This window comes from Eutrema salsugineum, unplaced genomic scaffold, assembly GCF_000478725.1.
Source record: "Eutrema salsugineum unplaced genomic scaffold, Eutsalg1_0 scaffold_15, whole genome shotgun sequence".
Lineage (NCBI taxonomy): Eukaryota > Viridiplantae > Streptophyta > Magnoliopsida > Brassicales > Brassicaceae > Eutrema > Eutrema salsugineum.
In genome coordinates, this window is record NW_006256867.1 from 1,181,720 (window position 1) to 1,204,166 (window position 22,447).

At 34.3% G+C, this 22,447-nt stretch overlaps 4 protein-coding genes across 5 annotated transcripts; 2 read left to right on the forward strand and 2 right to left on the reverse strand.

The window, feature by feature from the left end:
* Positions 1-3,025: 3,025 nt before the first annotated feature.
* On the reverse strand, positions 3,026-4,354 carry LOC112088195. Its single transcript, XM_024158481.1, has 2 exons — positions 3,721-4,354; positions 3,026-3,582 (listed from the first exon to the last, which is right to left on the reverse strand). The coding sequence occupies exons 1-2, from the start codon at positions 4,352-4,354 to the stop codon at positions 3,026-3,028; spliced, it is 1,191 nt and encodes a 396-aa protein (XP_024014249.1).
* Positions 4,355-5,163: 809 nt separating this feature from the next.
* Positions 5,164-6,309, reverse strand: LOC112088196 (glutathione S-transferase T3-like). Its single transcript, XM_024158482.1, has 2 exons — positions 6,300-6,309; positions 5,164-5,795 (listed from the first exon to the last, which is right to left on the reverse strand). The coding sequence occupies exons 1-2, from the start codon at positions 6,307-6,309 to the stop codon at positions 5,164-5,166; spliced, it is 642 nt and encodes a 213-aa protein (XP_024014250.1).
* A 2,317-nt stretch (positions 6,310-8,626) lies between these two features.
* On the forward strand, positions 8,627-11,088 carry LOC18021825 (auxin-responsive protein IAA8). Of its 2 annotated transcripts, none has more exons than XM_006404666.2 (6): positions 8,627-8,881; positions 9,371-9,908; positions 9,991-10,220; positions 10,316-10,457; positions 10,651-10,712; positions 10,801-11,088. In XM_006404666.2, the coding sequence occupies exons 2-6, from the start codon at positions 9,394-9,396 to the stop codon at positions 10,854-10,856; spliced, it is 1,005 nt and encodes a 334-aa protein (XP_006404729.1). In that variant the 5' UTR covers positions 8,627-8,881; positions 9,371-9,393; the 3' UTR covers positions 10,857-11,088. The 2 variants fall into 2 exon arrangements, with proteins under 2 accessions (XP_006404729.1, XP_006404728.1); XM_006404665.2 differs by having other exon boundaries at positions 8,691-8,881; positions 9,368-9,908.
* Positions 11,089-17,547: 6,459 nt separating this feature from the next.
* LOC112088247 lies at positions 17,548-19,949 on the forward strand. The gene is made up of 2 exons (XM_024158552.1): positions 17,548-18,067; positions 18,154-19,949. Exons 1-2 carry the CDS (start codon positions 17,678-17,680, stop codon positions 19,819-19,821), a joined length of 2,058 nt encoding a protein of 685 aa, XP_024014320.1. The 5' UTR covers positions 17,548-17,677; the 3' UTR covers positions 19,822-19,949.
* The last annotated feature ends 2,498 nt before the right edge of the window (positions 19,950-22,447 follow it).

The following is a 22,447-nucleotide window of genomic DNA, read 5'->3' on the forward strand; positions in this document are numbered from 1 at the left end:
TTTTAGTTCTCAGAAATCAAAGAGAGAAGAACACGTGAAAAGTTTGATCAAAATTCTTCACTGAATAACACTTAGGCGATTTTCTCTAATTTATAGACTAAGAGAGAAAATCGCAGCCCTAATACAAAACTACATGAAGTTTGAAATAAAAACAACACGAAGTTTGATTTAAAAATAAAACAGCAAGGCGTCCCTTCTAAATCCTAAGTGGTGCGCCTAAAACAACTAGTGCACAAGTTATTGTGACTTTGCACGTTATTACCCATTAGTAACAACTTCTAAGTAACTCGACGTAGCAATGATTTCTGCCTCGTTAAAAACCTTGGAGAAGAACCTATTTGCCTTCCAAAATCTTCACCAAGGAAAAGAGTACAGAATCATCACCTAAGTTACCTAGTCATTGTTATTGGGTTCTTCATTCCTCAAGATAGAGATGTTGAAGATGTGAGCTCCAACCTCCAGTTGATCGCTGTCCTCTGTGGCAATGAGTGCGTGAGCCTCCTTAGCCGTCTCTCTAGCTCTGGAACGAGTGATCCTGCCAGCTACCTCTGGTTCCTCCTCCTTTGAGCTGGTCACGATCATATCAAACATAGAATGAAGAACACCATCAACAGTTTTAATATCCTAAAAATAACACGGACCTCTCCTCACAAGCAATAGAAGGCGTTGATAATGAGTTCACCAGAATTAAGTGGACAATCCTCTAGCACACCCGAACTCCGAGAAACTGTGAGCCGGGTATCCATTCACATCGCTTCGGATCCCATACCCATCTAGAAGGGATGTTGGAATATACAAATGTCATTGCCGCTGGATTAAGTTGATTGCATTCCATCCAAGATATCAATTTTCTTTTGTTCTTCGAGTCAGACACGTTGACATCATCATAGATGGAATTTTGTGGTAAAGGAAGATGCACCGGCAAATAACCAGAACCCTATTATATGAAAGAACACATATTAATGGATTTCAATTATGATTAATAGCACGGAATAGAATCAAAGATAAAGTTAAAAGAAAACTATACCTTTTGGCATCATATTCAGTTGCAAAAACAATGAGAAAGGAAGGAGAAACGTGTTTAGCCAAATCAAGCTAGGGTTTTTGGTTTAGAAAACTAAAGACGTAATGAGAACAGAATAACCGAAGAATATTTTTGATCAGTGAAATATTTATTTTGACCATGTTTTGTTCTATACGTATTTATACTTATAAAATAAAAGGCATTGATCAGTGAATAACAGAAGAATATTATTGATCAGTGAAATATTTATTTTGACCATGTTTTGTTCTATACGTATTTATACTTATAAAATAAAAGGCATAAACGATATTTGTAAGGATAATAACTGTTAGCATGTATATATCTATTTAAATAAGATATTGGAGATTAATTGTTAATTAAAGATGAGGTGAGTGGATGGAAAAGTTTAGGGGTTTTTTTGGTACTCTTAAATTTTCGATTTTTGGGTGTTTTTTTTTTTTAATTAAAACAATAATTGAGATGTATAGAAAATTATGGTCGTTTTTTTTAAAAAAAAGTAGATTAATAAAGTAATAGTTTGTTTTTAATTAAAACAATGAAAAGGTGTATAGAAAATAATTTTCGTTTTTAAAAATATATTAAGAAAATAATAGAAAATAATGGTCCTTTTTAAAAATATATATATTAAGAAACTAATAATTTTTTAATTAAAAAAATGGTAGATTTTAAAAAACTATAGTCGAATTTTTTATTTAAAAACATATTTAATTTAAAGATAAGATTATATTTTACTAAGATTATTAAATTTTAACTAAATTTATTTTGAACCCAGTAAAAGACTAATAACTAAACTTAATTTGAACCAAATTAAAGGCTAATATAGACTTTTTATTGAGGTATAAGATGATAATTAATCATCTCCAAAATCAATGAGAGAGCTGGAAATTTAAAATGTATTTTACTTATAATATATATAATAATATAATAATAATATATATGATATGGAGCTGAACACATAGGATACCCACATGTGATGTATCATATGATCGCATGCACTCGATCTTTGACTTATCTAACCTTTATCCGTATACACGTGCTATAGTCAAAGGACATGTGAACACGTGTCGATAACTTGGTCGCCTGGTTTAAACAGATTACTCAAATCCCACGGCTGTGGTGTGGCTTAAACTGTGGTAATTACTAATTAGTTGTTTTTTAATCAACAGATACATAATTTAAAAATAAAAAATTTAGAAAAAAAATAATACAAAGGTGACCAGCGGAAACAGTGGGTCCCATAGTCATCGCACTGCCCCGCAAAAACTGTCGCTCAAAGCAAAGTGTTTCCCTATTTATTATTTTATTTAGGGTTTAAATAAAATATACTTTTTCGTTTTAAAAAGTATCGTTTTAAAGTTAACTTTTAATTTTATCTAAATATATTAATTTTTTTATTTCATTAATTATTAATATATATATATATTTATTAAATTTAACCACATTTGTATAATTTTAAAAATATCTTAATACATATGAAATATATCAAAATAATACCCTTTTATAAAAAAAGAGAGAGTGCTAAAAAACTCATTACGGATCTTCACGAAAATAATAAGTATGGTATTGATCACCGATCGGTCATCTCTTATAATCTAGTTTTTTTTTTGGTCGCCTTAATTTTTAAATGAGTTTAGCATGAAACATTAAGGCATCTCTAATCATGATATCCATGGTTGGGGTTCATAGCAATTGTTTATTAGTTTTATTGCTTATTGAAAAAGGAGTCATCTCCACCTTAAAAATGCCCTCCATCAATGAAACTATATTTGAGTATCAATTGAATATAATAATAATATAATTTATAAAAAAAAATTCAATTTTTTCAAAATTAACATTATATAATTAAAATTACATAAAAACAACATTAGAATACAAATACAATACATGAAGCACTTAGAAAACATTAAAATACACAAACATTTAAAAAATACTGAAATATGAAATCTTAAAGGAAATAACAAAATACAATACATGAACCACTTAACCAAATTTATGCCATATATGTTCAACTAGATCATTTTTCAATTGCTGATGAATATCGTTATCACGAACTTGATTGCGAATCCCGATCATATTGCCAATATTTGTGGGCATATAGGTCGAATACGTCATATCGACTTGTGAAGATCTCGTTCCTTCTCCTTGTTCAAACTCTGATAGATTATATTGGGTGTCGGATTTTCTTTCGTCTTCTACTATCATGATACACGTTCTCATAATCTTGCTTATTTTTTCCTTATCCCAAATAAGAGCAGGGTTTTTGACAATAGCAAATCTTGCTTGCAAGACTCCGAAAGCTCTTTCAACATCTTTCCGAACAGATTCTTGCCGTGTAGCAAATAACTTTTCTTTCTCACTTTGTGGAAGGTGGATAGATTGTATAAACGTTGCCCAATTTGGGTAAATACCGTCGGTGAGGTAATATCCAAGTCGGTACTGATTTCCGTTGACAGAGAACCTGACTTTTGGAGCTCGACCTTGTAGTACGTCATCAAAAACAGGTGAGCGATCGAGAACGTTTATATCGTTTAAAGTACCTGGAGGTCCAAAAAAGGCATGCCAAAACCAAAGATCGTATGATGCTACAGCCTCCAAGACAATTGTTGGTTTTCCTGAACCCCGTGTATATTGGCCTTTCCAGGCTGTTGGACAATTTTTCCACTTTCAGTGCATACAATCGATGCTTCCAACCATCCCGGGGAATCCACGATCCTCTCCTTCATTAAGCAAGCGTTGAAGATCTTCTCTAGTGGGTCGTCTTAAATACTCATCCCCGAAAGATGATATGATTCCTTCCGTGAAATGTTCCAAGCATGAAATTGCTGTACTTTCACCGAGGCGCAGGTATTCGTCCACTGCATCCGCAGCACTACCATATGCTAACATACGAATTGTTGCCGTACATTTTTGTAATCCCGATAGACTAACTCTTCCAGTGGCATCTCTCCGTTGTTGAAAAAATGGCATTTCTTGGGAAAGTTGTCCCACAATACGCATGAACAATGACTTGTTCATTCTGAAACGGCGGCGGAATAAGTTGGGCGGGTATGTAGCATCTTCACTAAAGTAGTCATTCCATAAACGGATATGACCTTCTTCACGATTTCTTTCAATATATGCTCTCTTCTTCTTCTTCTTTGGTTTGGGAACTGTTTGACGTTCAAGAAAAGAGTTCAAAGCTTTGTCAAATTTTTGATCAAAAAGATCATCAAACTGGTCATCCAAACTATCATCAACATTTTCAACAAAATTTTCATCATAATTTTCATCAAAACCATTGTTGAAATCATTGTAAGAAGAAGATGCCATGAGAGAGGTTAAACAACAAATTTTAAAAACGGTGTTTAGGTGTTTAGAAGAAAAGAGTTGGATTACTTTCAAACCGTTTAAGTGTTTGAGAAGATAGCATAGAAGAAGATAGAAGAGAAGACTTTGAGAGACATAGTTTGAGGGTGCTTTGTTGCTATATATAGATGGGCGATTATGAGAGATGAGATTGTAGTGGATACCAACATCTGAATAATCATGTGGCTACAAAGATATAAAAAATAAAACATGTGGATACAAATACAACTCAAATAAATATGTGGATACAAACATATGAGTACACAGCTTTAAGACAACTTGCGGATACAAACAAGTGATAAAGACGATAGGACACATCTCTACGATACAAACAAGCTTTATGACAACTTGCGGAGTCAGCACTTTCTCCAAACCTGTTTAATACAAAACCATTACCAAAGTCCAGAAACCAAATGTATGAAAGCAATTTCCAAAGTAAATGTATGAAAGTGATTTCCAAGCCATAATGCAGTAGATAAAGTGTCATTACATGAACTTAAAAAACACAAGGATACGAAATGGAAAGCATAAACCGAAGTTCACAATCTACCCTAAATATTGTGATCGTCTTAAAAACATGAAAACACCATTCTTCAACAAAGAAAAACCCAATAGTTCACTAAAGATTAACCCAACAGTTCACTAACTAGTTTATCCTTGATGGCCCTTTCCTTTTCTGAAAGTAAGTTCATTCGTAACACCAAACTATCAAGCAATTTCTGCTTGGAGAGCTTGTCCTTAATCGCAAGATCCTGTTTCTTTATTTCCCAAAACTAGTTCATCTCCGTCTGCCCGTCATCTTCATCGGATTGAGCACCCTTTTTACCCTTGCCATTGCTTGCCAAAGCCTTCTTCGCTGCCTTCACACCCGTGGGCCGACTCTCTGGTGACTCCTCAGCATCAACTTCATGTGGCGATGTTGCAGTCGGTGACTTGATCTTCCTTTTTTTGACCTCGCTCTCTTTCACCGCGGATACTGACGACCACTTCTGGTCGTGCCTGAGTTCACGCCAGCAATGTTCAAGTCCGAACTTAAAGCCGTGATCACTAACAAATATCTGATGAGCAGCCTTCATCAGATCGTTATCATTTTGACCAGAGCTTTGCTGTTTAATGGCTGCATCGTAGCACCCGACAAATTTGCAAGTCTGGTCATTGATACGGCCCCACCGTTGCTTGCAAACAGTGCTTGAACGTTCCGGAAAATCAGCTAACTGCGGACTGTTGTTGAAGTACAGACTGATGCGACCCCAAAATGCACCGGCTTTCTGGTCATTTCCGATGACAGGATCCTTGCTTGTGTTCAGCCATGCCGAGATCAAAACGATATCTTCAGTTGGATGCCATTTCCTCTTTGATGTTTTCGCGTCAACAGTCACAGTGGGCTCCTCCGTCAACTGGGATCCTAAGTGTATATTGCTTAGTGTTTGGTGGTGACATTAATAAGGGTTTACAATGTTCTGTTTTATGGTGACAATTTTCTCAAGTTTTCAAAACGTTAAAAGATTTAAATTTAAAGTTTTTAAGAGATTTTACGTTTTACTAAATATCTACCAGAGTAGCTAGCAATGAATGAAACCATTAAGCTTACATCGTAGAAGTAATGACCGATGACATGATGGTCTATAAGGGTTTTTAATCTCTATTTAACCTAATCTAAAGCAGCAACCATTGACAAGATGTACCTTAACTATACACCTAACTGTCTTAAATGCTACGAGGTGAAGTAGTTGGGTTTATGACTAACCTTTGTTCAACGCGGGAAGTATTCCTCGGTTATGGTTGGAGTAGATGGCTTCGATCTTTATGTGACATGACCTCGCAAAGACAGAAAGGGAGTTTAATGAAGTGATACACTGACAAATATTAAACCTTAAACGTAATAAAGCAACGAATAAGGAACTTTTACCTTCACACATTCTTTAGCCTTCCTCCCAAATACAATAGGAATAGATGAATCAACCCAAATACAATACAATTTATCGATCACACTTAGTGATCAAGCTTAGTGATCATTACTATAAAGCGTAAACACTAAACCACAAAACAGATTTCGAGTAAAAACACAATCAAAACGAGAGGAAAAACCCCGAGTTCCCCTAAAACGACAAAGCCCTTATCCGTACTCAACAAAACTTATCGATTTACAACTACAAATAACCGATTAATCATCACCATATTCAATCATTCATATATATCAATCAAATCAAAAAGCCCTAAATTTTAAAACCAGAAATCGATTTTTCCCCAAATTCAACGAAACCCTAATTTCGAACCGAAGAACAACAACATTAACACTACACCCACGAATAGAAATCAAATTGGTGATAAATCCCTACAATAAAACCGAACAAAAACACTAAATCGTTTTTTGCCCAATTTCCCCTAAAACCCTAATCGCAATTTCAAGAAGAACACGAGCAACCACTCGACAATTACCCAGAAATGAACTAAACGGAGTCAGATGAACTTACCTTTCTTATTCGGCGGCGAGAAAAGGCTGGAGAAAAGGCTGGCTTCACCGGCGGCGTCGAATCGCTCTGGGAGACGAGGAGATATGTGTTCGACGACTCAAAAAAAATTTCAACTCCAAATGAAAAAACGAAACATTTTACCCCTTTCTCCTCCACACAACAGCCAATGAGATTTCGCCACTTGTCCAGTCATACCCGAGTGAGACGAATTCAATAAACTCACTCTACTCATACCGTCTCACTCGATTTGAGCTTCAAAAATAATTAAAAACGAAATCACATAAAACAGGTCCACTTATGAAACCCTCTTGAACCTCCGTTAAAGGTGATCTTACAGACAATTACAAAGAAGGGAACTCTCAAATACACATAAAATAAAATAAAAATAAAAAAAGAAGGGGAGACAAGAGGATGATTAAAAATATTAATACGCGACGGTGACGTATGATGCGAAAGAAAGGCAACGCGGGTGATGATGAAGAAGGTGATAGGCATGTCAACTTCGCAGCTGCAAAGCCTGATTTGTTTGTTTCTCTTCTCCCTGAAGCGTGCTTCCAACGTGTCTCTTTGATCATAACCAAAAAGAACATCACTTCTTTTTTATTTTTAAATACTGTATTTAAGATTATTATTCATCGCTCTCATTTTCACATTGATTGTGTTCTTAGAATTTTGTTACTCGTGCAACCGTCTCTTTTCCTGAATAATTATTAGATAATTTTTGATACCTAGTGTTGAGAATTTCACAGCTACCGTATTATTATTGTTAATTTTAAACAAAAAATAAGATTTATGTCTTGACCACACATATTTAGGTTATGAAAATGGCATGTGAAACATAGAAATTATTATTTTATCCGGAATATCCGGCTCGACTCGTTTTTTATTTATATTCGTCTTTATATTTTGGTATTTGGAAGATTGGTTACGTATACAAATGGCTACATTTACACAAAGTACTATTATTGTCAACGAATTAAAATGTGATAATGCATCTTTCAAGAGACTATTTATAGTCAGTAGAGTGAAGAATGGTTACTCACGTAGACTAAGGTATATAATATATACTATATATACATATATTTTTAAATGATTAATTGTCCCTCATATGTTTCCTCTGTCTCTTTATATACTTATATATATATATCACTTAATTAATAATAACTCTTCCATTTCTTTATGCAATAATTACTTGTTTCGTAATTTCCCAAATTTACCCATTGATATATTGCTATGTCTTACTTTTTTTTTCCTTGGTAATTTTCACTGGAATTATGCATATTTTTAGACAGACAAAAGTTCAACAGATATGTGGTCCCATAACTACTAAAACTCAGATTATATGGAAAAATATTAAATTTAATAGGTATATTAGATCACCCAGCCTCTTAAATATCGGATGGTCCCCTTTCTATTAAAGCCTTTTTCTTAGGTCTAATTCAAATCACATACGAAATAATCTGATATATGCGTTAATTACATTTACATATCTTAATATAAAGAAAATGATACAGTAAAACACACGTATGTTAACAGGGGCAAAATCGTCATTGGCTTTTTATAAAGTAATTTAAAAATGCTTCGTTCCAAACCAGAAACCTGAAACCATGTTACCTGTAACAACGACATGTATTTATTATTATACTCCTCCACGGATCCAACGACTCAGACTCTTTCTGATCAACTCGTTCTCAACCGTCGGATCTTACTAAGGTAGTCCCCATCATATTCAAACAATACCTTCTCTCTTCTAAAAGCCCCTACTTTTGTAAATAATTACCAAAATTGCCACTCCTTCCATGTTTTGTTCTCCTCTCTTCTTGAATGTTGCGCTTTTTGTTTAAGCTTTCTGGTTCATTTTCCATGGAAGGACCTTGAGCTCTCTGCTTCTCTTCTCTCCTCTCTTTCGCTAAATTTCGTGCAAATTTCTCTTTCACTACTTCCTTTCTTTCCTTTCTCTCCCTCTCTCTCTCGTTGGTTAATTTGATCTTCTACTGTGTTCGTCTTCTCTCTCCAGGTACTAGTGTTTAACACTTGAAAAAAACTTCTGAAAGTTCAGTTTTTACTTTGTTCTCGTAACTTCTGTCGATTCACTCACTACCCGTTGTTCATAATTTGATTTGGGTTTAGATCTGTGTTCTCGAAGCTAGGTGTTTAAGTTTCGATTTTTTAGCTGAATTTCTCAATATTTTGGAGAAATGCAGAAGAAAGTAGGTTACACAAAATCGTTGTTTCTCTGCTTCTTGTATCATGGAAAGTGAACTTATTTTGGGGAAGATAAGCTTAGGGAACAAGAACCGAAAAGAAAAAGTCTTCTAATTTTACTTTTCCTGGGAAACCCTAATTTGTTCTTCTTCTTTTTCTTTCATAACTTTTCTGAAGCTAATTGCCGTTTTTTCTTTATTGAGATTGAGAATTCTTCTTCATGCATATATAAATAGAAATTGCAGATTTTGTGTGACTTTATTTGATTTGGGTTTTTATTTTTGTGATGTGTCTAAAGCAGAGTCCTCTTGAAACTAAGATCTGATGTCTTATCGATTGCTAAGTGTGGATAAGGAAGATTTGGCCACACCACCTGGTCTGAAGGAACGAAACTACTTGGGTCTGTCTGATTGCTCCTCTGTTGACAGCTCAACCATTCCCAATGTTGTTGTTCCAGAGATTGAGAAGAGCAATCTCAACTTCAAAGCTACAGAGCTAAGGCTAGGCCTTCCTGAGTCTCAATCTCCCGAGAGAGAAACCGATTTTGGTCTGCTAAGCCCGAGAACGCCTGATGAGAAGCTTCTCTTCCCGCTTCTCCCTTGTAAAGACCATGCCTCTGGAGCTACTACAGTGCACAAGAATGTTGTCTCTGGCAACAAAAGAGGATTCTCTGATACTTGGGACGAGTTCTCTGCTGTGAAAGGATCCGTTAGACCTGGAGGTATCAACATGATGCTGTCTCCTAAAGTTACATCCAACACCAAGAATGATGTCAAGAAATGCATTCAAGAAGAAAGATCCAATGCTAAGAGTGGCTTGAAACATGCACCTGCTGCCAAGTGTGTAAAGAATGCTAACCAGTTTATGAGTGTTGTGCTCTTTAGTTTGTTAATCAGCTATTTGTTATCTATGGATTTGTAGGGCACAGGTTGTTGGTTGGCCTCCGATCAGATCTTACAGGAAGAATACAATGGCGTCTTCTACTTCGAAGAACACTGATGAGGTTGATGGGAAACCTGGTCTTGGTCCTTTGTTTGTGAAGGTGAGCATGGATGGTGCTCCGTATCTGAGGAAAGTCGACTTGAGGACTTACACTTCCTATCCACAGTTGTCTTCTGCGCTTGAGAAAATGTTCAGCTGCTTCACTCTTGGTGAGAATTTTCTAATGTGTCAAAGTGAATCCGTTTGTAAAAAAAAGAAACGAAACGATAAAAGAGTTGACTTTGCTTCTTGTTTGTGATCTCAGGTCAATGTGGACTTCATGGAGCTCAAGGGAGGGAAAGACTGAGCGAGATCAAACTGAAGGATCTTCTTCATGGATCGGAGTTTGTGCTTACTTATGAAGACAAAGACGGTGACTGGATGCTCGTTGGAGATGTCCCATGGGAGTAAGCTTCTCTTGAGCTCTTAACTCTTACTAACTTTGTGGGATTTATGAGTTGTTCCTTGAAAATTTTAAAGAATGGATCAAACATCAGATAAAAAGATGAATACTTTCAAGTTGATTCATGCTACTGAAATTGTTATCTTTTGGTTTAGTTGCTCCGCAAAAGCTGAATCCTTGTTAAAATCTATATGCAGGATATTTACTGAAACATGTCGGAAACTGAAGATCATGACTGGCTCTGATTCTATTGGCTTAGGTAAGTCATTTATTTTGATATGCATCGTCCCCTGAAATCTGAATACAAGCTCAATGGCGTAATTCATTGTTGATTTGCTTTGTTTCAGCTCCAAGGGCAATGGAGAAATCGAAGAACAAAGAGCGAATCCCTCTCAGGGCTTGAAACAAAGAGGCTCAAGACAAAAACTTTATGCACAGTTCCAATGTTTCAAGTCTTCTTTTACTGATATGTTTGAAAACTCTTTTGTTGAGTCTTTTACTAATCTGTGTTTGTAAGACTTTGGAATCTCTTATTTGTATGTGGCTTGTTCAGAACAAATACACTTGCTCTCGTGTGTGTTCTACTTTGATCTTCAACACTTGTTATTTCATATGTTTTAGATTTTTCTGCCTTTCCTTTCCCTCTTAACTATATGCAAAACCTGATTTGTTTAGTATTAGTACAAATTACAAAAGTCTCTTTAAGTGATAATTACGATAAAAGTTTGGTCATTGATGGGTAATCCTGTATATAATGACTAAAGAGCCTTTTTTACACAAAGTGGGATCTCTAATCATGATTTTTTTATTTTATAAAAACAGGAAAGTGTGTAACACTGGATTAGCTTTAGACTAATCCCAATAATTTACCTTCTACAGCTTTCTTACAAAGGTTGATAATGAATAAACGATGTTTGAATTAAATGTCTAGATTTTGACATACTATCTCTCTTATGTATTGCCTAAGTGCCCCAAAGTCTATCCCATACCATTTTCTTTTTATAGCGAAGTTTTCTCTTAAACAGAAACTTAGCTTATTTTTTACACCTACACTTTATGTGTTATTTCAGTAAGTGTTTAATTTGTTTTTTGTTCTAAATCAAACAAAAGTTCGATCAACATCAGTTACACAAACTAACGTGATTGCTACGTGTTAGAATTATATATATTGTGTCAAGTTAGAGCTATCTTTTTATCAAGTTGATATTTGTACCAAAATGTACCTATTCATATTCGAATTCCCTCCCGATAAAAAAATGGAATTTTTTTTTTGATATATCGACATCAATGTCAATTAGTCTTATCAAATGTGGGAAAGTGCAGCACTTATAAATGAGTTTGTGGTTAGTGCACTTCATCATTGACTTTGTTTTCTAATTTGATTGTTTTGTTATTCGTCAAAACAATTATGTCAAGCATAAGTTAGATGTCTTGTTAGTGTTCATTCATACGAGAACTTGTTTTTTCTTATGGTTAAGCGGAATAATGTTAAAGATCTTCATGAAGTTTGACTTAGGTCGAAAATCATTTCTAGATAAACTAAACTCGATTATGACATATAATCTTTAAAAAACAAAATCTTGTGCTTTGTGTTAATATTATTGTTGCGCTCCCGTCCAAATTCGAATATGGACAATGCGTAAGGCAAACAAGACTCTAACAACGTATTAAGCCATGGATAAACTATCATGTCTTGGTTTTCTATATCTAACTACATTCTTATTTTATAGATCCTTTATGATTCTTTTTTTTAGGAATCAAGTGAATATTTTGGGGTATTAATGTAGGAGTGGTGTATATATCTCTAGTTTCATAGTTAGTGGACTTAGGAGAATATTGGTCCCAGTGTAATGGAAGCTAGTGGCTAGTAATATATCCTTTGATTCTGTAAGTTGAAAAGAAACTAAGATTCATAGGTCCCAATCTCTTCAAAATGACCGATCAAGATGGAAAACTAAATTTGCTTCTCAAATATATTTACTTGAAGTCAGATAAAAACCAGACACTGTTTTAGAGTAAAAGTAATTTGTCATCCATCTAATATCTAACGAACTTAAGCATTTTAGGATCGGTACATGGTTGTTCACTTAAATTTTTGACAAACCTATGATACATATATAAATTGGTGCAAAGTAAGGAACTTGAAAGGTATGGTTTACGCAGGAATTTGGTTTCTTTAATAAGTAGTTTTGGATTTGGTAGCTAGGGAAATTTGGTTTCTTTTTTTTTCCAAAAAATTAAGATCCATAATTTTCAAAACCAAACTAACATGAGATAAGATGTTTTACATTTTTTGATATAAATAAGATATTATACGTGTTTCTATATGTATGTGTGGAAACATCATTTTCATGTAATTTTTATATTGAAAACTGTCATGCTGTTTTAGTACCAAACTTTGAGATGCAAGTGTTTTTAGGCTATATATATGCCTATATGATATATCAATCTTATACTGATCAAAATCAGCAATTGATAATATTTGGTTAGATTGGATTAGGTAGACAGAAATATACGAAACTGTATTGAGGAAAATTAATAAGCAATTGCAAAAGTTATGGTCTAAATATGAAGATTCGTCATGTGGATCGATGTCAGGGTCTAAATATACTTCGAAATACTGATTATTAGATAAATTGAAAACAATGCATAAAAAAAAAAAAAAAAATTCATAACAACAACGATTGGATCAACTGTTATCCGAGAGTAATTTGTCTTACACAGAACCGCAATTTGAAATTATCATTTTTTCTTTAATATTTGTATGTATGCGCGATTACGCGTAACGAAAACAAATATCTAGTCTAGTAAATAATTACTCGGCTAGACTCTCTAAGTGTCACGTTATTAACTCAAATTTATTTTAATATTCTGATAATAATACATGTATATTATTATATAATTAATAAATAATTAATGGACCACAACTCAGGATTTAATCGCCTTAATAGACAACTATATTTGACAAACAAAACAAAATTACTTATATATGTGCAATCATGGATTGGTCCACATATCATATGGTGTGTCTCCCAAAACCTTTCTTCTACTTAAAACTTATATTTTTAGTCAAAGTATTCTTATTATATACACTTCAAAGAGCGTTGAACAAAAAAGAAAAAAAATACACTCCAAAGAGCCACTAAATTCTAAATTTCTAATCCTCTATTCATTGCACAGAACAAACTCTTTTAAGCGTACCCATCCAAACAATGCTCATATTTTAGAATAATTAGTTTAAATTCTTCAAATTTAATTCGCATGACATATATTAATTAAGATTCATTACTGACGACAAAAAAAACTGATACATTATTGTTTGAGGACAAAACTATAGAATATTATATACGAAATAATTAACTAGATTAAAAATCTGGTTTGACACTTTGACTTTGACTAGTTGTCTATGTTTTTTTTCGCCTATGATACATATACGCGCGTTGTATTGGATGGGTAGGCGTAAAAGATGAAAATTGCTGAAACTTTTGAATTAGAAATAAATATTTAGTGTTTCAAGGATTTATATACTCAGAGAAAACAATATTTTTGGTATAAAATGTTAATTAATTACGAATAAGTATAGGAACTGTATAAGGGTTAATAGGAAATGTATTTTTCTGATTTCACAAACATAGTGGTCTAGTTTTACTTTGAAACACTGACTCAAAACTTTGAAACGACCTGAATTTTCTAATAAGTTTGTTTCTTTTTTCTTTTCTTTTTTTTTTCCGTTAAGCACATGGAGCAGGAAAAAACAAACATAATCGTCTGCCACGTAGGAAATGTGCAACATTTGATACGATAAAATAATAACTAGAATGTTCTAAAAACAAAAACCAATAATATGAGAAATACTATTCCCAACAATATCTTTCGTTGTTATAAGAAAACAATATCTATTTGGTTATGTCTTTATATACCTCCAAATTCTTCTATATATGTCCATTTAGCATTGATCCGATAAAAAAAGTTAACAACAATGAAACAAAACTTACATTCAATTTATATGTGGTCATCATCGATTTTCTGGTGTAAGTGGTTTCAAAAAATATGATAGTCGTTTCTATAAATAAAAAGTGAAATTTAATTAAATAAGAAACGAAAGAAACTCTAGAAATTAAAAAAAAAAGCACATGACATGACATGATCGAGGAAGGGCCTTCCATAAGCCTTTTCAATTATGTCACAAAAAAAAAAAAAATTCTACAAGAAACTATTAATACAAAATTGTTGTGAATGATAAATTTACGATCAACCAAGTCGAACACCAAATCATACACAATAACACAATTAACCTCGACCCTGCTATTGAATTAAAACAAACGGAAACCATAAAGGCCGCTGCCCTCTCAAAACTAGGGCTCATATAAAAATAGAAACGACGAGAGCCTCTCCTCCAATGAAGTTTCATTTTTCATTTTCAAAATAATTAACGACATATATATAGCTAACAAGAAAATATAAAAATACATAGTATCAAAATATGGAAATATATCAGACATTCATCTAAACATATCATAAGTTCACTAAAACCTTTACGATCATATACGTTCATTGAAACCATCATAGAGTTGTCCATATATAATTTACGTATATTTGTTCTTGTCTCTACAGACCTTAAACGTATATTTTGAAACATTAAGAATTCATGCCGCTGGATAACTCCAAATCTAAAAATTTATATGATATGAAAATATAAATTTCATATCGTATAATTTCTTCTTCCTTCTAACTTTTATTTAAGAGTCAATATCCTTTAGTTATTAGGGTGGTGTATGATTGTTGTTCATACACCGTTTAAATTTAATATTTGCATTTGAACTGCTGCACCTAAGTATGATCATTCGCATAAAATGCTTTGGTTACATGAGTTAGGACAATAATATGTTTGGTAATTTCGAACCGCAAATAACGGTGTTACTACTAAAAGTGTGATTAGTTTATGCAGGTACTTATCTTCGTAGCTTAAGACTCTATAGTCTGTCTACACATATAAAATAGCCAAACACGTAGGTGGACATGCAATGTACGTTAAAAGCTGTAACAAAACAGAAAAACAAAAATTAGGAGGAAAAAGTGATAAGTAGCAATAAATTCATGAGATGGATAAAGATAAAATAAAAAAAAATAAAAAATGGACCGACCCATTACAACAATTAAAAAAAGGTACAGACTACAGAGTACACAGACTAAAACAGTAGCTATGGTTTTTTTTTGGCGTCTCTGTAATAAATTGTTCTGGGGATCTTCGTCCTATCTCCATGCCATTCACTATCAAGAATCAACACACTCATTTATTGATGCTTCATTATCTTCTTTTGTTTTTTTGCCGATTACCTTTTTAATTCGTACCATATTCTATAGCATTGATTTTTATAGTCGTAGGTCGACTTTGTTTTTATTTTGTTTGGTTTGATAGTAACACGTATGTCCTTGGAGTATTAAATAGTGCATTTTTATTAATTTGATGTGAACCCTTTTATTGAGGTGAATCGTAGAATCGCAAATTCATATCACTTTGAAAATAGATAAAATTATCACCATAACATGTTTACTGCACCTACCGTTATTATCATTATAGAACCTCATGAATTTCAGCATTATGGTCAAGCCATAAATATCTGAACGAATGTAGTTGCCTAGTAGGTATTATTACTGTGGCAACATGTTTATTTTCTATTCATCAGGTGATGGCTTATCGGATCAAGTTCGACATTAAATGTTTTGCATGGATCGATATATAAACAAATTAAATGGCTCACATCCATAGATCCAATAATACATATCGAATATCTCTATGCATAATGCATTTATTTTATACTTACACTGAACTGTATTAACCCAAATCATATTTTCTCATCTACTACATTAAAAATTCTGTCAAGGATCCAATAGTATTGTTATATGCCGAAAGAACGGTCAATCAACAAAATGCTCCCCTAATTTGTAGATGCATGGACATGAGACTTCTTAATTTTTTAAGATATCATCTTTAACAATTTATATACTCTCTGTTTCATTATAGTTGATTTTCTGAATATTTACACATAGATTAAAAAAACTATAAATGCTCAATTATTAACTGTTTATTTTTATTAATTAATTTATTTTTACAACTGATTTCATTATTTTTATTATTACTTTTTCTTTTCTAACTGTGCCTTAATGGAGTAAAACAACATGCACTAATATTATTCATTCAATTTAAAGAAGAGACATGCATTAAGTAGATATAGGAAATCAAATATTATGAAACAAGAAAAAAAACCTAGAAAATCAACTATAATGGAACAGATGGAGTACTTAAAACACGAACTAGGAGACTAAATTGATTTCATATTATTACTTTCTAAGTAAAACTATGGACTGACGTATAATTCTCTTGTTTTCACTTTTTGTTTTCGATTTTTTAGTTGACTAAAATCTCACGGTCCTTTTTACTGATATAACGTTAGAGTAGTTGGAAAAAATAACGTCAAAACGTCATGTTTTTGGTTATCAGAAAGACAAAAAAAGAAACTTATTATTTATATCGCAGCATATATTTTTATTATTCGTATGAAACTTATCCTCCCGTGAACAAACAAGTTCAGAGCAATTTTCTCACAACATATGGTATTTTCATAAAATAATAATCGGTAACCTATAATAACTTTAGCTAATATACATGAATAAATCTATATTCCTAAAGTTTTGTAGTATTACGATAATAGAGATGTATTATCTTTTATAAATAAGCTGCTGACTAAGGTTTATTATATTATTGTGTTTTAATTGACAGCAACCAAGGTTTATTTCTTAAAAGATTAATAATATCAATAGACAGTACACAGTATAAGGCTATAATAGCCGCCCATAAGTTCAATGTTTATAAAAATTAGTACCAGAAGCAATCATTTTCGTATAATTAACTATGGAGAAGAAAAGCACTTAGAAATGCAGTAACTATTAAAAATTCACAGCTTTAGGGGGTCAGTTATTTTTATAATCTCGACAAAATAAATTTTAAAATTAAAAAATTTAGATAATCCCAATATCCATCTTCCACTATAATTGAAACAAAAAAGGACTCCTTTTTAAATTCAACACTCCCACACATCTCTCTTTTTCTACATCTCAAAATTTTCCATTTCTTATAATCTCACAACATCTTCTCAGAGAAAACAAAAATCTCAGTCACTGAACACAACGCACGAGTCACGAGGTAGAAGAAGAAGAAGCAAGATGATAAACGGCTGGAGAAGAGCCTTTTGCACTTCCATACCGAAAGAGAGAAACGACAACGACGATAACGACGACGGAGTTCTTGATTCACCGGAGAATCAACGTTTCCGCCACAAATCCGCCTCAAAGTTCGGATTTTTCTCAACTCCGTCGACGCCTCGTTCCGTTTCCGGCACCTACAGCCTTCGTTGTCGGACTTCGCTATCCACCGCCGTCTCCACCGCTTCTCCGTCTCCGTCTCTTCCCGGAACTCCGAAGCTAAAGTGCAGAACAACCTCCGCAGAAACAACTCCAATCACAACGCCGACGAGAAACAGAAGCCTCGTCTCCTCTTCCCCCAAATCTCCGGCGAGTTTCTCCCTCTTCACGTCCAAGCTCAGATTCAATAAAGTAAAGACTTTTATCGATTTTTGAACTTTTTGTTTCGTAATCGTTTGATAATTGTTTTGATTTAATCGTTTTTTTCGCTTACGCAGAGTAGCAACAAATGCGGAATCTGTTTACAGAGTGTGAAATCAGGCCAAGGTACGGCGATTTTCACGGCGGCGTGTTCACACACGTTTCATTTTCCCTGCGTTACCTCACGCGCCGCCGCAGAACATAACCGGCTCGTCTGTTGTCCGGTTTGCGGATCCTCGCTGTTTCCCGAGATTGGAAATTACACTAAACCGGATTCTCGAACCGAGCTTGGGAACAAGTCGTTGAGAGTCTACAACGACGACGAGCCTTTGATTTCCTCTCCGATTTCTCCCGCCGGTTTTTACACAATACTCGAATCCGATGAAAACGAAGACGGCGAGTTCAGTGAATTTTCCGTTATAACGCCGTCACCACTAACGGCGAAACTGTTAACAGATCCTACATCGAGAAACGTGGAGGTAAAGCTCTCGCCGGAATCGGCGATCGTTGCGGCGGGGAGAGGTTACGAGACGTACTCCGTGGTCATGAAGGTGAAATCACCGCCGTTTCCGACGGCGCGTGGAGCGGCGCGTAGATCGCCGGTGGATTTGGTAACGGTTTTAGACGTGAGCGGGAGAGATTCCGGAGGTAAATTAGAATCGCTGAAGCGAACGATGAGGCTTGTGATTTCGAATCTAAGAGAGACGGATCGTTTATCGATCGTCGCGTTTTCGTCGAGCTCGAAACGATTATTGCCGTTACGGAGGATGACGGCGAGCGGGAGGAGATCGGCCCGGCGACTCGTTGATATCATTGCCGTTCCCGGCTCCGGCACCGGAATCGCTTGCTCCGGTGAAGGAATGAGCGCGAACGACGCGTTGAAGAAAGCGGTTAAGGTGTTAGAAGATCGCCGGCAGAAAAACCCCTTCACCACCGTCTTTGTTTTAACTGGCCGTCGGGCCCATCAGGCCCAATTGGCCCATTCTAGAATCCCCGTTATATGGCTCGGAGCGTGGGATCACGCGCTTCCGGAGGACGCGTTTGCGAGCAGCATCAACGGTTATTTGAGTTTGTCTGTTCAGGATCTTACGATAAACCTCGGGTTAGTTTCCGGGTCGGGTCAGGGAGAGATTACTTCCATGTACTCTCTTTCGGGTCGACCTGCTTGGCTTGGAACCGGTTCAATCCGGTTAGGTGATATGTACGCTGAGGAAGAGAGAGCCTTGCTTGTGGAAATCAGAGCACCGGTTAGTTCTTCATCCACTAGTAGGTCCCACAGAATGATGACCGTTCGATCTCGTTACATGGACCCCACGACACAAGAAATAAGAAACCCGGAAGATCGGGCGCTTCTGATTCCTTCCCCTCTCACCGTTCGATCATCGTCCAACCCAAACATCTCACGGCTCAGAAATCTCCACGTCAGCACTCGAGCCGTCGCGGAGTCTCGGCGGCTGATAGAGCGAAACGATTACACCGGAGCTCAGAGATTGCTGACGTCAGCAAGGGCCTTGCTGGTGCAGTACGGTTTGAACTCGAGTGATACGTGCTTACGTGGCATAGACGCCGAGCTAGCAGATCTTAACGGTTTGAGAGAAAGACACGTGGCGACAACGGAGAGTTTGGAGCCGCTTACTCCGACGTCGGCTTGGAAAGCGGCGGAGAGGTTGGCTAAAGTGGCGATGGTGAGGAAACATATGAACAGAGTCAGCGACTTGCATGGGTTCGAAAACGCTAGATTTTAGTTTCCTTTTTATTTGCCTGTTTTATAAAAGTTTCCTTAATTAGGCTATAGAACTTGTGTAATGATCTGATGATACAAACAAATATAGAATGGTGCATAATGAAGTTATATTTGGTCAAGTGATGACAAGATTTGGACATGAGTTATTTTATACCATGAGTGTCACTCAAAAGTTAACAATTACCATGTAAACACTCAGTCATATTTTTTCATATGTATTTAGATTGTTATTTTAGATATTAGTGTGTTTTTAAGGAAAACATATATGCAATATGAGAAAACACCAAAATGAATCGATGGTATTCGAATGAAACCTGACTAGAGCCTAAGTTGCCTAACATACATTAATCATGAACCTGAAATGATTTTTCCATTGCTTTTCTTTTACTTAATTACTTTTTTTATAATAAGAACTTTGATTTGCTTTATGATTATTTAAAGTGAAATTTTTTTAGCCAGAGCATTTATTCTATGTGTACTTGTTCATAATGGGTGTTACATTATAGTAATTTATAAATACTAAAATGTACTGAACAATCGAATTGTAGCCTTTTTGCGGCTACAACACTAATTAAAATCGTTGTATCCAATGATTCAAACTCGACGGTCAACAAAATATTTCTTAATAATACAATAAATAAGTATAAAGAAGCCGTAATAATATGATTGCGATGAGAATAACTAGGATTTGGGGATATCATTTGATCGGCGGAATTTTGTCTTTTGTTTTTGTTGGTATCGTAGGCTTTTTACACTAATACTATGATTGTTTTGAGTGTCCCTTTTGTTACGCACAAGATGCATCACTAGACACTAGGTAGATTAGATTGAACAATATATAGACAATTCATCTATCAACATATTTGGTTTCACCCAAATTAGATAAGAAAATCAAGAAGTAAAATGTTTAACCCCTTACATCCTCGGTAAGTAAGTTTATTGGTCTAGGGGTTGATCAAACATTTATGCCTTTACATCAAGTATAACCAGGTCTGGCTCAAACAAAAGTTGATATGGCTAACCAGTGGATTATCATTTATAATGTGATCAATATCAAATGTCTATGTTGATGTAATCGATAACCAAAAATAGATTAATGGTTTACAAGCCAATTGTATAAGACAGTTATTCATTTTCTGATAAATCATCTTCTTTAACTATGAAAACTGAATTGCTTAACTATATCACTATTTGTTAAAAATATACAATTAGAACTTTCTACTGGCTCCGAAGAAAATAATCGGCGTTAGTGTTGTATACTTCTCTTTTATTCGCCCGACTAACGTATGCCAATTTCTAGAATGTTGAAAAGAAAATCTAACATCGGTCACAAACAGTGAGAAGAAAAGTTAAAAGGCAAAAGTATTTGTTGAGTAAATGTTTTTAGAACGTTTTATTTGGATAGCGATGGTGCGTTCCACTAAAGGGATGCAATAATGGTACGCACGGGCTATATCTAAAAGTTCATATCATATAGTACAAACAAACAAGTCCACGATTTAGTTTCATCTTAAAGTATCAAGAGATCTTTAATTTTATAGTACTTTATATAGTTTTTAGATGTGGTATATATATATACACGGACAGGTATAGATTAGGTAGACCAAAATCCAAATTAAAGGAAAAAAGTTATTCACAAATGTAAGATAGTGGATAGTTTTCAATCGACATGATCAAATACAAGACTTTATAATTTTCTTAATTAACAACTTGTTATAATATACCTTTTAATCAAAATGTTCATAATATACTTTAATCATAAGAATAACTAGCTGTCGATATAAGGAGTTTTGGGCCTTTAATTTATTTAATTTATTGGTAATGAGTATACTTTAAAGGAGCTTTAGGCCTTGAGGTGTATCATTCATTCATTTGTATAGTTGAACAATATTTTTGGTTTTAGTGTTAAGATTTACATAGTTGACCAATTCCCGACGGAAGACCAGAAGAGGAAATTCAGATTTCGATTGCTTCTTTCAAACTATTTATGTCTCAGCTCTCTTACGTAACCCTTTCACGAGAAACCATTAATCAGAAGAGGAAATTCAGATTACGTTCACGTTGCTACTCGTGATTCGGACTGAATAGAAATCTCAGCCGTTTGGATTGATCGGTTATTAAAATGGGCTTAAACTGAAAGGCCCATTAATCATATTGACTAAAGAACTAATTAAAACACAACTTAATTTAGGCTTTAGGCTTATTGCTATCTTATTGACAATCAAAAATGCTATCATGCATATTCCATTTGTGTTTTCAACTTTCAAGTTCAATTTTTTTCTATAGCCTGCTTTAACATTACAATTGTTATTTCAATCAATTTTCGTATAAGGACATTGTAAAATACTTCAATAGATGTTGATATAGAGTATCTACAATAATCCAGATTATCATAAAGATACTTCTAAGAAACCAAAGTGTATTTTCTCCATTGAAAAAAACTGATTTTTTTTGGGTCATTTTGTGGTTTATAACATGTCGCTTTTGCATGAAAATATCAACTGCATTTTAACAAAAAAAATATTAACTACACTTTATAGTATAGCGATACATTGCGATGTCCAAATAATTTTATTTTTAATAAATAATGAAATAGTACTACAAAATGAAAAAGTTTCAGTTTCAAC